At 45.1% G+C, this 16,021-nt stretch overlaps 1 protein-coding gene across 1 annotated transcript in view; it reads right to left on the minus strand.

The window, feature by feature from the left end:
- The window catches only part of EDC4 (enhancer of mRNA decapping 4), a 2,017,057-nt gene that overhangs the window by 858,911 nt on the left and 1,142,125 nt on the right, over nt 1-16,021 (minus strand). Inside the window, exon 14 of the mRNA XM_044082055.1 lies at nt 4,762-4,853. Within this exon, the coding sequence (XP_043937990.1) occupies nt 4,762-4,853 (92 nt within the window). The remainder of the gene's footprint in view (nt 1-4,761; nt 4,854-16,021) is intronic.

Raw genomic sequence — 16,021 nt, forward strand, 5'->3', positions numbered from 1 at the left:
AAATCCCAATTTTCTTTGAAAAGAGCCAACCTTCCTCCCAAAGGTGCTGCCAGACGAGAACGTACTGGCAGCTGAAAAGGCAGGTCATTGGGTCTGTTTACGAAAGGACTGACCCCTGCCCTCACCAGAAGTCTGAGCAGGAGAACTCCCTGTTCTAGGCCTAAAAGAACCCTGAGCTCTGCCCCTACCACGCCTAGACCTACCCCTAGAATGGGAATCATAAGCAGGATATGTCCATCCCTTAGTAGGCCAATTTCTACTAAACTTCGGAGGCTGCACCTGCAAAAAATCTTTAACAGTTTGCATAGACTTAGCCTTATCCTCCATTTTCTTTAAAACTGCTTCCACAGGCGAATCAAACAATACGTCAGACTGTAAAGGAGCATCCAAAATCCGTGTCTTAACATGCTCAGCTAAATTCTGATCCCTCAACCAGGCGTGCCTACGAAGAACAGAACCAGTGGCAGCCACCCTCGAGGAGGCCTGCACAGCATCAAAACCACATTGCAAGGAATGCTTACCCACCTGTTCAGACACATGAACTAAATCCTGCAACTCTTTACACTCAATACCTTCCGCCAGAGCATCCACCTTAGACTTCAATTGTGAAAGGAGATAATTTTGATATTTTAACATGTGAAACTGGCAATTCAACGCCCTCATGGCTAAAGTGGAAGAAGTATACACTTTCTTTCCCCATCTATCCAAAGCCCTTGCCTCTTTATCAGGAGGAACAGGATTTTTAACAACAGAAGCCTTAACACCTTTAGGCCCCTGAGAGACAGTTTCCGGGTCTGCCCTGGGACTCTTAAAAGATACTTATGAGCTTCAGGCACCCTATAGTACCTATCCGGTTTAACTGGGGCAGGAGGCAAAGAATCAGGGTTCAGGAAGCCTCTGCAAAAACATCTTCCACCACATTCAGAACAGGAGGAATAGCTAAAGGCCTATGCTGGGGTAAAACAAGAATTCCTAAGCCTCTTCCTGGAATCAGAGAAATCTTGACCTTCCCATTTAAAATGCTCCCTCATGGAATGCAGAGTCTCTGAAAATGAAAAATCCTCAGGAGGAGAAGCTGAAGGAGTAGAATCATCCACATCAGAATCAGAATAAGGAGGATACTCCTGCAAGTCTTCAGCCGAAGACTCAGAAGCCTCGAACACTGCTCAAAACTCTCAAACTCAGGTTCCACCCTAGGCCTCTTATCAGGAGGGGGCATAGAACCTCTAATCATAGTAATCAAATCCTCTGCCATTTTAAGCATATGTTTCTTAGGCAAAGATCCTGAAGAGCTAGGAGAAACCCCCACTGAACTTAAACCTGGCCTGCCTCTCAAAGAAGCCTTGGAAACAGAAGGGGAGGCTCTAATCACCTTAGGAAGAGAGGGAAGAACAGCCACCTGAGAAGCCCCTTCCGCCTGGCCTACCTCCTGAGAGGACACATCCTGTAACAGTAAAGTCTCTCCCTGAGACTCCAAAGAAACTCCTGGCAGAACCTCCGGCTCCACTGAGCCTTCTAAAGAACCGACGTCCAGGACTGTCGGTTCTTCCACTCTAGGCTTTGCTGCTTTGTCCTTGCGTTTTTTGGACGGCGGCCAGAGCATCCGGCGGCATTTTATAATTACAACGCTTCCCAAAACTAACCTAGCACAGTCTAACCTTCTCTTAATAGTGCGTTTGTTAAATCTAGCACAAGAGCGGCATCCAACAACGTCGTGCTCAGGCCCTAAACAAGGTATACACAAGGTATGGTAATCCCTATGAGGTATCTGTTTCCCACAAGAAATACAGTTATTCACTTTTTCTGACCTCCGGTTAAATACTGAGGCAAGAAAAAACAAAATATTCCCCAACGGTACTTAGCCAACTTTGATTCGGTCTGAAACTCCGACTTCAGAAAATTTCAGAACGCCAACCTGCACTCGCAAAACTGCTTCTGCATCGGACCATGCGGCAAAAAAGACTGAGGATATGACGTCGGTCATGCGCATTAGTACCCTGACGTCCTGACGTCAGTCTAATGCGCCTTGACCGACGTCAGCCATATACTTTGGTATTCGGGCCGACTGGGACAGCGGACTACCCAATAGTTAGGACTGCAGCAATGTGGAATGAAGAACATCTCCATCTCGTCGCTGGAAGCAGCAAATGAGATCTGGGGTGATCTGGTGCATGGTAGAGGATTACAGGTAAGGGGGGGAGCTTGAGCAATGGATACAAAGTCTGAGAAGTGGCTGTAGTCTGATCCAAAACCCAATGGTTGAGGAACGGATGAAAATGACAATATTTGATATGTGTAACTTAATCGCGGCAAATAACAGAAATATCACATCTACAATTTAACAACTCTTTGAAGATTCATGTCTTACAAATGATCCTGCACTTGTAACAACCCCATTGTCAGTCTTACCTCATTTGTAAGTCTCAGTTCCTATGAAATCACTCTCATCAGTAAAATAACATTGCCTTTGCACTATCATAATCACTAGAGACCTACTTCATGCAGTTAAATCAAACAAGTCACTACATTCTCAAACGTAATCTCCAGTCTCTTGTTAATCTAACTGACTACATATCATGTGCATATGCTAACATTATAGAGGCTTTTGTCACAAGTAGTGCAAAGCAGAGACATAATGAAAATAAAACTTTTTGTAGACGGCCTGACTTGTAATATGGATGACCAAAGCATAAGAAGAGTCTGCTGAAATGTAGTCAGTTTTCAGAAGGTGTGATTTAAGACAGAGAGACATTACAATCCAAGTGATTTGATTAGTAACATCTGAGAACCCATAAAATGCCAAACATGCTAAAGCAGTACTGAATGGGCAACAGTTGGGCAAACAGCAGATCACAGTAGCCACAGCACTTTTGCCTCAACCACAGCACTTTTGCCTCAAAGTGCCTCCAGATGAAAGTCACTTGATTTAAGTTGGTCATCTGGCCAAAATGAGAATCAGCGGGCAATATTCACACTCATGACCCTTTATCAGAACTGGGAGAGGGTCAAGAAGGACAGTGACCAAACTAAAATGCAATACAATGAATTTGTCCTTAAAGGGAGCAAAAAAAAAAAACTTGAGTAGAGGAGGTGGGACACTAAAGGGAAAATCTGGAGCGCGCACACAGTCCCTTCGCCAATCAGTGGAGAGGAAGCTAGATTCTCCAGAAAGAGAGTTGGCTGCCTTTTAGAGGGGAAAAGAGAGGTGACAGGCCATCAAGTCTACAGAAGCTGGGCACCTGGCTTAAAAACAGGTAAGAGGGCAGAGGCCCACAATAGAGAAGTTAACAGAATTAGGACACTTCACTAACTGAAACCATGAAAAATGCAGATTTGGGCACAAAACACACCTTTAAGTAGCAAGCTGATACAGATACAGCCACAGCCTGACCGCTGCAGTTATAGACAAAGTAATGAGAGCAGCTTAAAAGAAGGCTGCAGCCACGGAAGAGAATGGTAGATGCTAAACGTGAAGGAGGGGGGGTCTACTCCAGATACAGCCACAGCCTGACCGCTGCAGTTATAACCAAAGTAATGAGAGCAGCTCAAAAGAAGGCTGCAGCCACGGAAGAGAATGGTAGACGCTAAACGTGAAGGAGGGGGGGTCTACTCCAGATACAGCCACAGCCTGACAGCTGCAGTTATAAACAAAGTAATGAGAGCAGCTCAAAAGAAGGCTGCAGCCACGGAAGAGAATGGTAGACGCTAAACGTGAAGGAGGGGGGGGTCTACTCCAGATACAGCCACAGCCTGACAGCTGCAGTTATAAACAAAGTAATGAGAGCAGCTCAAAAGAAGGCTGCAGCCACGGAAGAGAATGGTAGACGCTAAACGTGAAGGAGGGGGGGGTCTACTCCAGATACAGCTACAGCCTGACCGCTGCAGTTATAAACAAAGTAATGAGAGCAGCTCAAAAGAAGGCTGCAGCCACGGAAGAGAATGGCAGCCGCTAAATGGGAAGGAGGGGGAGTCTACTCTTCTTTACTGTTTCCAAAGATAAAAATATCTTAAAGGGTTTCCGTCACTAAACATCTTGGCTTAATGCAAGAGCTGAAGCAAGGGAATCAAAATAAAATGAGTAATACCATCCAAAAGCTGCAGTATGTGAAAGCTGGTAAAAGAAATTTAGAACTCCCAAACAGGCAGCTGGCAAAAGCAAAATGTCCATCTGGCTTTAAAAGTTGTTCACTTCATTTTGCTGCACTTTTTATTTCTAAGTGTGGCAAAACAAAGTAGCTACAGATTTTGAAACAATTTTACTTTCTGCATCTCTTCATAAGAGTGCTCAATAAGCTTGCTTTTTCCAGTTATTTGAGGGTAACTATGGGGGTCCCACCAACTGTGTAAAAGGGTTAATTTTGGGGAGGTTAATTACAAGTCTTTATTTTCAGTCAGCTTGATATCTTATTGACATCTTGCATGGATAACGGCTTAACTGTATTTATTTATTTTTTGTTTTAGTGCCCACATTCATTTCCATTTGTTCAAAAGTGTTTTAATTTCAGTTTTAGTGATAATCCTTAACTTCCATAATGTCTTCAATAGCACTACAGTTTCCTTTTTAGCTATACCACTACAAGCATCAAACAACATGGCACCTAAAATAAATAAATGAAAGTGCTCCGGAAAGGCAAAAAGATAATAAAGAAGCCTTATGGCCAGAAACTGAATAAACCATTTTTACTGTGCCAACAAGTTCTACACATTCCAAATATGCTGACTGCACAACGACTACCATTTAAGATTACAGAGCACACTCACCAAAATGTTCATGTGGAGAAGCTGAAGAAGCAGATGCTGAGGTGTTTACATTGAAATGAGGCTGGAATCTTATCTGAACATCCTGAAGAGCCCTATACAAAAGTAGAAAAAATATGTAATACCTGTTGCAAACATCATTTTGAAGCAGTGCCTTAAAAATATTACTCATAAATGTTAGTAAGTCTTCTAATAGCAGCAGATGCTCGTAAGTTACAGTTATGCAAGATCTTACCATAACATTATCTGTTCTACTTTTCACCGTTGCAGTATTCTTCACTCTTGGAACATCCACCCGACGACAGCCAAACATCCAGCCAGCATACCAAAGTCTTTACACCTTCCAGATACTATATGCCAGACGTATATACTAAGTGAAAGGAATAATGTACACATCTGACGTACGAGTACCTAATCCTCAGAACTAAAGTGCCTCAGAAGAACCAGAGCAACCTGAGAGGAAAGCAACAACATGTCCATCCAGGAAGAAAAAAAAAGATTTAAGAAAGACTCCTTGGCCCAACTATATTGTGTCCTTTCTTATCGCTGCTGCAGTATTCTTCACTCTTGGGAGAATACAAAAGCTACTGGAAAATACACAGAAGAGCCCTCCAAAAATACATGAAGGATGGCCCTGGCAAAACCTGCCCAGATCCTAGAAATAACACTCAACTTGTAATGTTTGTTGAAGTGTGAACAGAAGGCCAAATAGCAGCTTCCAAAATGGATGTAGTATCCAGAACCTTGATAAAAGCACTAGAACAGGCCACTGCCCTGGTGCAATAAGCACAAAGAAAAGAGGAAAGCTGCTCGCCAAGAAAAGAATAGCCAAAAGAAATGGCCTTGGAAATGATTTGCTTAGATACTACCCAACCCAATTTAGTGGTATGAAAGGAAACAAAAAGCTGCTCACATTTTCTGATATGTTTTGTTCTGTGTAGGCAATATCTGAGCTGTCTATGGAAAGCCAATGTGGTAAGAACTCTCTCACTAGGACTCTGTGGAGAAGGGAAAAAAAGAATGATGAATGAAATGATTTAAGGACAAATCATTAACCACTTCTAGCATAAAAGAAGGACTGGTAAGAGGAGACACATTGTCCTTGTGAAAAAACAAAAAAGATGGAACTGCCATGAGTGCTTTAAGTTCAGAGACCCTCTTGACAGAAGTAAGGGCGACCAACAATAGTCTTCCAAATACAAAAAAAAATTATAGGGTAAAGGAAACTGCAGGTTCAAAAAGACAAGGAATCAATTTCTCAAGAATAAAATTCAGGTCCCAAGAAGAAAAAATAGACTTTCTTGGAAGCCAGATATGAAGGCTGAATTTCATAACATGTTTTACTTCAAAACTAGAAGCTGGACTAGAACTAGAAACAGACAAATTAAAATAGGTCCATACGTCTTTACTAGGCTAACGACTACAAGGGCCTTTTTAATCCTAGTCATGCATCCAAAATCTCTGACAAGTTCTGATACCTTTGATGAATGTAAACAGGGGTTTAAGAGATGAAACATTTACATGCAGGGGCCTGGGAAATGAACCATTTACAGGATGCCTGCATCCATCAGAGACATAGGTGCCAAACCAAGGATGAATTTCTTGTTCCCCATCCAACTGTCCAAGTTGCACTTGAATTGGGTTAGGAGGCACTCTGCTTCACATGGACGGGAAGCCGTTTCCACAGACAGGGTAGTCTCTGGGATACATACCTGTCTCACCAGCAGGTCCTATTTATATCACAGGCAACATTTAAGTCTTTAGAATGGGCAATTCTGGTGCTGTTTGCTTTGTGGATATGCAGGAGGTCCATCAGAGTGGGTTCTGACAATGCTCTGTATGCCAGCATAGATCTACCCCCCTCAAAAGCCTACAGGAGACAATACAGGGATAGGGCATTGAGGTGGTCTGCCAGGAAATTTTACTAGTGTTGTGTATTCTTTTAGTGAGGAATCTCTGTGGACATTCCAATTTTTTGATATGCCTGCTTAGGTACATACTGTGAAGATTGGAGGAAGATGGGCAAGGGCTGCCAGCTTAGTCAAATATAATTTGATACATAATTGTATAAATAAATGTAAAATACAGGCTTGTGTTTTTAAGTGTAAGAAAACACTGTAAAATGTGAACTTCAAGATTGTTGCAACATTGCCATCTGCTGTAAGGAAAAACCAAGCCAAGTATTTCAAATGTGCTTTTGAAGTGGAAAAGATCTTATGAATCTCTCTGATGTTTTACAAGTTGGCTCCAGTGAGTCTGGATGAAGGTTTCATGCCCATTGTTTTAAGGTTACAGTTAAAGGCCAGAATTTACATGTGGGATATGCTTTATTGCTCTGGTTTCTGCTAGAGTGTATATGTGAAATGCCTTTTATTGTTGTAGTCTCCTGAGCAGGTGTTAGCTTGCTAAATAATGCAGTTTGTGGCCTGGGAACTCCAGACTAAGTGTCAAAATGATGCAATTTGGGAGGGCCTTAGAGAGCTGTTGGTTAGTGTTTAAAAACTATTGTTGAGTGAAAGAAGAAGCATTTTGATCTTGGACATCTAACCCAGCACTGCTTATGCTTTGTGTATGTAAGTAGGATTATAGCACTGTGATTTCTCTTAGGAATAGTTAAACTTAGAAGAAAGCTAGACTAAGTATTTTTCTTTGAAATCCGATCTTTCCTACGATATTGTTTTAAGTTTCTGTGTGATCTCTGAACTTGAGTAGCATTGTACTGTAGTAGTTTTGACTTGTCTTATTATTAAATATTTTAAAACCTTTACCTGTGGATGGTTTATGTAGAGATAATTTAACCTCTAAAGTACATTACATACTTACAGATTTTGCTGTCTAAGTCACTCCAAATTAAGCCTTGACTGTTTAGTCATACTACCATTGGATTATAATATTGCACAGTAATAATTGGACAATCATTTAAGGGCCTTTTAGTAGCTGATGGTGGCAGGAATTACTACTGTATGGTCTGGGTAATAGGGGCACAGCTGGAGAACCTGTGCCAGCCTTTTCCCAGGAGGGTCTGTGTGGTTGTATAACCTCTTCTCAAAAGTGTGTGTGTTGTGTCAGCTACTTGGGCAGGGACACAAAGCACTGGTTGGACAGAGAGGGTACTGGAGGTATTAGCTTGCCCAGCCAGGCTAAGACCTGGACTCTATAGCTGTCCCAGTGGGGAGTCTTACAGAGGACCTGGTGAGCAAGGGAGCAACCATCCCCAGACTGATTGTGATCTCTGTGTGCACTTAAGGCAAATTGTACTTCACTGTGTGTATTAGTTATCCTTTCCTCTTCTAGGAGTCGTCCTCTCTGGTGTCAGTGGTAAGGATTGAGGTTCCTTGATTGCCGGGCCAGGGCACGGGCGTCACACATACCAAAGGGGGCACTGTACTCAATGACAGGTCTGATGAATGCCGAATACAGAGAAACGACGACTTTCTTAGATTTAGATGCCATATACGCTGTGCAACACAGAATGAATTTCTCACTACTGTAGATACGTGACAGTCAAACTCTAGATTACTATCTGTGTGTGTCCCCCAAGTCCCTGACTACTGGGCCAACTCTAAGGGTGTGCAGTCAGTATGATAGCAACCAGGGGTGAATGACTTCTCAAAGGATAATATTATGCATTTTTTGGCATTTAGTTTTAGTCCATGGCTCTGACACCAGTTGTTTGTCTGTGTCAGCCTCTCCTGGAGAACATCTGTGTCAATGTGGGGTTCAATGACAGCTCCTAATTTGCAAACATCTGCAAATGACAGATGAATATGCCAAGCCAGAATTGAGCAACTCACAGAAATAAGAAAGGACCACAGAAAACCCACAGAAAAAGGGTCCACGTCAAGCTTGAGACATCAAATAAAAAAATCTCTTTCATTAGCCACACAGAATTTTCTACTAGTGAATTTTCTGGCCCTATGCAAAACCTGAAGTCCTCAAAAAATGGTGTCTAAAACAAATCAAATCCCTATCACCCAAAGGGTCAAGTGAAGGGTGGGCAAGTGAGGGAAAAATGAAAGATCCCTTTCTCTTGTGTGAGAAGATCCATCCTGTGACAGATGGAATCCAGTCTGTAATGGTTGGTAAAGGTGTGGACAGAGGTCCAGGTAGCCGCTTCTAGGATAGAATTGATGTCTAGCCCTTTAAGAAAGGCACCAGAGGAGGCCACTGCTCTGGTGGAGTCAGTTTTGACCAAGCAAGGAGGGGGTTCCCAGCAGGCACAGCAGAACTCAATGGTTTTCAAAATCTAGTTAGAAATGGTCTGTTTGGACACAGGCAGTCCCAAAAACCCGGAGTGGAAAGAAACAAACATCTGGTCAGACTTCCTTATAGATCTTGCCTTGTGAAGGTAAAATAAGAAGTTATGTACCTACCATAACGTTCCATGTTAGTTGTCTTCTCTCGCCTTCTTTCTTGCTTGATGGGTTCGGAGCCGATCCCTCGGCTCCGACTCGGCACTTGCTAAGCTCGAGAGTCACTTTTACCAGCTCGAGGCAGCCCCATATCCCATGATGCAAGGCGGTAAGTACCCAGATCTCGTTTGCTGACAAAGGGCAATAGCACCAAGCATAAAATACTTCCCAAAGGAAGAAAGAAAACTTACAGATGGAAGAAGGACCAGGTCTGAATGGTCTTCAGCATAACAGTTTCTGATAACAAGGTCTGTCCAGGCCAGGGGGAAGGAGGGAGGGTCGAGAAAGAAGGCGAAAAGACAACTAACATGGAACGTTATGGTAGGTACATAACTTCTTAATGTTAAGTTGTCAATCTCGCCTTCATTCTTGCTTGATGGGACCGCGTCCCTAGCACCTCTATCCTGGGTGGCTCAATGGAACAAACTCTTGAGGACTGTAGAGCCAAAACTGGCTCTGTCCCTGGAGGCCAAGTCTAATTTGTAATGGGAAACAAAAGTGTGAGGAGTAGCCCAAGTGGCCGCTGCACAAATAGTGTCCAAAGGAAGTCTAGCTTGAAAAGCTGTAGAAGTAGCTAAGCTCCTAGTTGAATGTGCTTTAGGTTTTGAGCACAGCTGTTTTCCCCTAAGCGTATAAATTTTAGAGATGACCGAAGAAAGCCATCTGGACAAGGTCACTTTAGAAACAGGAAGGCCTTTTTTATTATCCGCATAGGAAACAAAAAGTTGATCAGATTTTCTAAATTTTTTGTTCTGTCCAAATAATATCTAAGTTGACGGTGGACATCAAGATAATGTAGCTTTTGTTCAGCTCTATCTGAATAGTTAGGGAAAAATACAGGGAGATCAATGGATTGATTCAAATTGTTCTTTGAAGCGACCTTAGGTAAAAAGGTTGGGTTAGTTCTCAAAGATACTCTGTCTTTGTGAAAAACCAAATAGGGGGGTCTAACCGAAAGAGCATGAAGTTCAGACACCCTCCTGGCAGATGTAATAGCCACTAGGAATAAAGTTTTCCAAGAAAGATATTTCAGGGAACAAGAAACAGCTGGCTCGAAGCGGGGAAGAATCAAGGATGTCAGCACTAAATTTAGATCCCACTGAGGAGGAGGATTCCTGATTGGAGGCTTTAGTAGGAAAATTCCTTTCAAGAAGGCCCTGCAGAGCCTATGGGACATAATATTATGATCTGCTATCCCGACATGAAAATTGGAAATAGCAGCCAATTGAACTCTGACTGTGGAAGAAGAGGAGCCTGCATGAAAAATCTCTGCTAAGAAGTCCAGGACTGCCTGAACAGGGGCAGTAAAAGGATCAATATTCTGGGCCTTAGCCCAATAAGAGAAACATTTCCATTTGCTTGTATAAATCCTCCTGGTAGAGGATTTTAGCGGTTACTATGATGTCTCTAACTGGGTTAGAGATCAAAGGAAGCCTGGCTAAGGAAGGAAGTGGAGCAACCATGCTGTGAGGTTGAGAGAAGGGATTGACTGGTGCAGCTGACCCGATTGGTGAATCAGAAGATCTGGCACTGGGTCCAGATGCCACGGCTGCACCAAAAGGTGATGATGGAGGAACGGGAACCAAACTTGTCGAGGCCAGTAAGGGGCAATGAGAATCAATTTGGCTCTCAAAACGGTAGCTTTCTGGATCACCTGAGGGATCAGAGGAAATGGAGGGAAGGCATAAAGAAGTCCCTGGGGCCAATCCTGGGTCAGAGCATCTCTTGGGGGATGGCCTGATAGAGGGAAGAGGCTGAAGAAGTCTGGGCATTTGCTGTTTTGGGGAGTAGCAAAAAGATCGCAACATGGACGACCCCATTCCAGAAAAATCTCTTCCGCTATAGATTGCTTGAGAGACCACTCGTGAGGCATGAGAATAGCTCTGCTCAATCTGTCCGCTACAATGTTGGTTTTCCCAGGGATATGCGTTGCTACCAGAAACCGATGAGAGGAGATCGCCCATTGCCATAGTCTGAGCGCTTCTCGACACAAGGGGTAGGACTTGGTTCCGCCCTGTTTGTTGATATACCAAACTACAGACATGTTGTCTGTCTGGACTGCAATTGTCCCTACGGGAAGAAAGTCGTTGAGGGCTTGCAACGTTAAAAGCACTGCTCTCATCTCCAGGACATTTATGTGCAGATGGTACTCGAGCGGCTGCCACGTCCCATGAACCATCCTGCCCTGATAATGACCCCCCCACCCGATCAGGGAGGCATCCGTGGTGACAGTGGCTATCGGGGATGGGGGTACAAAGTACCTGCCTTGGTGAACCTGAGGCGATGTGATCCACCAAGCAAGATGCTCTTTGCATGTCTGTGTCACCAGAATCTGGTGACGCATTGGAAGTTGCTGGTATGACCATTGTGTGAACAGCATCCACTGAAGAAGGCATGTAGAATCGAGCCAGGGAAGAAGAGTAATGGCCGCAGCCATGAGACCTAATACCTTTAGAACCATTCTGGCCTGTACTTTCTTGCTGGCCAGAATGATCCTGACATGACTCTGAATGTCTGAAACTCTTTGATCTGTAAGGGTAGCTGACATCTTAACAGTGTTTAAGTTTGCGCCTATGAAGGTAATAGACTGGCAGGGCGATAAGGATGACTTTTCGAAGTTGATTGAGATGCCCAAATGAGAACAAAGGTCTATTGTGTAATCCCTGGCTTGTATAAGCTGATGCCTGGTGGTGGCTGACAGGAGCCAGTCGTCGAGATACGGAAACACCTGGAATCCTTGACGTCTCAGGTGAGCCGTGACCACTGCCATGCATTTGGTGAACACTCTGGGGGCTGTAGTGAGACCAAAGGGCAGGGCTCTGAACTGGAAATGACTGGACCCCAGCCGAAGCGGAGAAATCTCCTGGAGCGTCTGTGAATTTTGATGTGATAGTACGCATCCTGAAGATCTATTGAGCACATCCAGTTGTCCTTCTGTAAGAAGGGCAGAATTGACTGAAGAGTGACCATTCGAATCTTGTCTTCCTGACAGACTTGTTGAGTCTGCTGAGATCCAATATTGGTCTCCAGTCTCCGTCTTTTGGGGACCAAAAGAACCTTGAGTAGATTCCGGCTCTGAATGGTCTATTGTAACTGGCTGAATGGCTCTTTTGCAGTAGTTTTGAGACTTCTAACTCTGCAACCTCCCTTAGACCGGGTGGTACGCCTGGAAGGGAACTTGAGGGAAGGGACTTTCCTCGAAAGGAATTATGTAACCCTTGGATATGATCGACTGTACCCATCTGTCTTGAGTGAGGGAATGCCAGGCTTCTGGATACAGTGATAATCTTCCCCCGACTGCCTCCAAGGAGGGACAGCCGGGCAACACCTCAGGGATGCTGAAAGGGCTTGTCAGAGAGAGGCTCCCTGTTTCCTGGTTTTGGACCCCTCTGCCTCTAGAGCGGCGCCTGTTGTTGTTACCCCTCTGCCTCTAGGGGTAAACTTACCACGTGAATCCGGCGTGACTCCTTGGGATTTACGGAACCACATTTTCCCACCTTTCTGTCCTTTGGGGTAAGGTCTAGAAGGGGTGGAAAAACGGACTCCAACAGCAGAAAGAGTCTTGCCGTCCTGTTCGCACCTGGTCAAGGTTTCCTTCACCTGAGGGCCAAACAAAGCTGACCCATCAAAGGGAGAATTTGTGAAGGACGCCTTAAAGGGATGCGGAAAATCACATAGCCGCATCCAGGCTTGGCGTCTAAGAGCCACACCTGTACCTGCGGCTCTACTCGCTCCATCCGCAGCATAAGATATTAGCCGCATGGAGGAGTTTGCAATGGAATTGAGGGTTCCTAGCTGCGAAGCAATTTTTTCTTGAGCCCCTGCAGCTGTAGGATCCTGAACTACTTCACCCAGCTCCTTAAGGATATCCCTCTGGAGTCTGGTGAAGTGACATAGGTAATTCAGCGAGCATAGCAAAGGTCGCTGAGGAAAACATCCGCTTACCGTACCTATCCATGGTCCTAGAGTCCTTATTAGGAGGATGGATGGGCACGGAAGGATCTGCAAGTTCCTTTTTGGTGGCCGCAGCCACCACCATGGCATCAGCGGGGACACCCTTAGTGAGGAATTGCTTGTCACACGCGGCAGTGATAAATTTTGAAGGCCTCCTAGGGACTGGCTCTACAGAGTCAGGAGCTGCCCACGCCTTTTGTGCAATAACCTGCATAAGGGGGTCGAAAGGCGGAGACACCCAGGAGGTGGAGGGCCGAGATCCAAACGCCTCTAGGTATACTGACTCATCCTCAGAGGGATTGTTGGTGGGCCAGTTTCCCCTCTGTTTCAGGAGTTCTAGGATGTCTGAGAAGGAGACATCCTCAGAGGGGGATCTAGGGGATCCCTCTGACTCATCAAAGTCAGTATCCAAAGTGACAGACTCGGGAGTCTACATGCTTCCTCTTACAAGTCCTCTTCCTAGGAGGATCTCCCGAAACATCAGGAGAATCCTCGGAAGAGGGGGAAATTCCCAATGGGGAAACCTGAGGCGGAGGATCTCTGGGTCCTGTAGCAAGAGAAGTGGCCGAGATGTCAACAGGTACTATAGAGGGAGGAGCTACGGGAACAGACTGCTGACTGATACCAGTGGCCAGTACACTCTTCATCACCTCGAATGCTCCCTCCCAGGCAGGTCCGAGAGAACCCGCTCCAAGAGCTAGGAACTCCGGGACCACCGAAGGGAAGTCTCGAGGCAGATGTCGGAGCCGAGCTCACGAAGGCCGAGGCTCCAAGGGGAAGCGCGGGTTCGGTCAAGGGTCCGATGCCACTCACCCCTCGGAGGAGACCATGGAAGCCCGACCACGAATCCCTCTAAGGAAGGTCTCAAGAGGAGATAAGAGTAGAGGCTGAAGGAACAGAAGGGGTATCCGTCCTCCAGCCGTAGCAGTAACCATTCCGAAGACTCCAACTCCAAGTTCTGGGGTAGAGTTGAAGGAGGAACTGTAACGGGGTGTGGACCAACAGTCGTCTGTTGAGACGGACTATGTAACATTTGGGCCAGTACCTGTGACTTAAGTAATCTACTGACCACTCTCTAGGTCATGATCTGACAGTCTGGATGACCTTGAAGATCGGCTCCGATGGCTCCGTTCCGAAGAAGAGGTGAAGCCAGAGCCGAAAGTATCGGCTCCAAGGAAGGAGCCCCCGCCCTCTTCCTGGAATGACCCACGGGAGCCGATACTATAGATCCTGTCGGAGCCGACTTCTCGGAGCCGACAGGAAGCTCGATGTATCGGCTCCAGCCGGAGCCGATACAGCCACCAAAGTAACGGTGTCGGAGCCGATCGGAGCCGACACCGATGCCTGCCACATGGGTGTCGGAACCGATCGGAGCCGACACCGAAGTGGTCGATACAGATTCGGCACAGATAGCCATCGGTGCCGAAGGCTTTGTTAAGCCAGAATCGGCTCCAGCCGAGCCGATCTCGACTCGGAACGAGTCGGAGCCGAGGCCGCAGGCTTAGACACAGAAGCCTGGGCCTTGGAAGATTTAACTGATTTAGATGGAGCCGACTTAGCCGGAGAGCCCTCCGGCTTAAGAAGGCCCCTAAGATCAGTTTGTTGCGTCTTTCCTGCAGGACTCTCTGGCTAAAGGAATGACAAATAGCACAGGAGTCCTGCAGGTGAAGAGGCCCCAGGCAATACAGGCAAGAAGTGTGACCGTCTGTCAGAGACATCTTCTGACAGCACGAGTCACACTTCTTAAAACCTGAGACCCTCTCCTTTGACATGGTGCTTAACACAAACACACACACACACCAGTCAAAAATTAACTTAAATAAAATACCAAAAGGTATTTGTATAAAACACACACACCCTAACAGGGAGGGGATGGGATGGGTAAAGTTTGACTAAAATAAATTAGAAAAGACAGGGATTTTCTGTCACAAAATGTAAATAATTAACTAATAACTAATAATTAAGGGTTTTTTAAGAAAAAGGGGCTTAAATATTCAAAAAGTGAATCACTTACCAGGAGCTGGTAAAAGGAGGACCTCATAAGCGAAGCGGCAAACGAGATCTGGGTACTTACCACCTTGCATCATGGGATATGGGGCTGCCTCGAGCTGGTAAAAGTGACTCTCGAGCTTAGCAAGTGCCGAGTCGGAGCCGAGGGATCGGCTCCGAACCCATCAAGCAAGAATGAAGGCGAGATTGACAACTTAACATTTTGAGTTGTCTATGCACATCAAGTATCTGTAAAATGTCCTCACTATTGTTTTACGGAGAAGGGGGAAAAGGTTGGTAAGTTAATAGCCTGGTTTAAGGACAACTCATTAACTACTTTGGGCATAAAGGCAGGGTTGGTGTGAAGGGAAATCCTGTCTTTGTAGAAAACAAAAAGGAGGGAGAGGCCATCAGGGCCTGGAGTTCAGAGACCCTTCTGTCAAAGGTTATAGCTGGCAGCAAAACAGTTTTCCAGGTGTGGTGTTTTAAAGAGCTACAGAAAGATGTCTCTAAGGGTGCAAAGATCAGTTTCTTTCTCTAGCACAAAGTTAAGATTGCAGGGAGGGGCCATAGGTCTCCTGCGAGGTCTAATGTGGAGGACACCTTTGAGGAACTGTTTAGCCTCAAATCTAGAAGCTAGAGGAGGATTAAGTGGCAGACGTGCAGAAATGGTTGACAGATATGTTTTAACAGAAGAATAAGCTAAGACAGAATTGAGCAACTCACACAGGTAAAAAAGAACCAGAGAGAAATCTACTTAGTAGGTCCAGATTACAAGACACACATCAAATTTTTATTTATTTATTTTATTATACATTTGTTGACCAGGAGTGTTCAACTGAGCCAAAGCCCTTTTTCAGTGGAGGCCCGGGGAGAAAGCTTCATAAGTACAAGTACAAACATATTGA

Source organism: Protopterus annectens, chromosome 8.part1 (assembly GCF_019279795.1).
Source record: "Protopterus annectens isolate FY-2018-M chromosome 8.part1, PAN1.0, whole genome shotgun sequence".
Taxonomy (NCBI): domain Eukaryota; kingdom Metazoa; phylum Chordata; order Ceratodontiformes; family Protopteridae; genus Protopterus; species Protopterus annectens.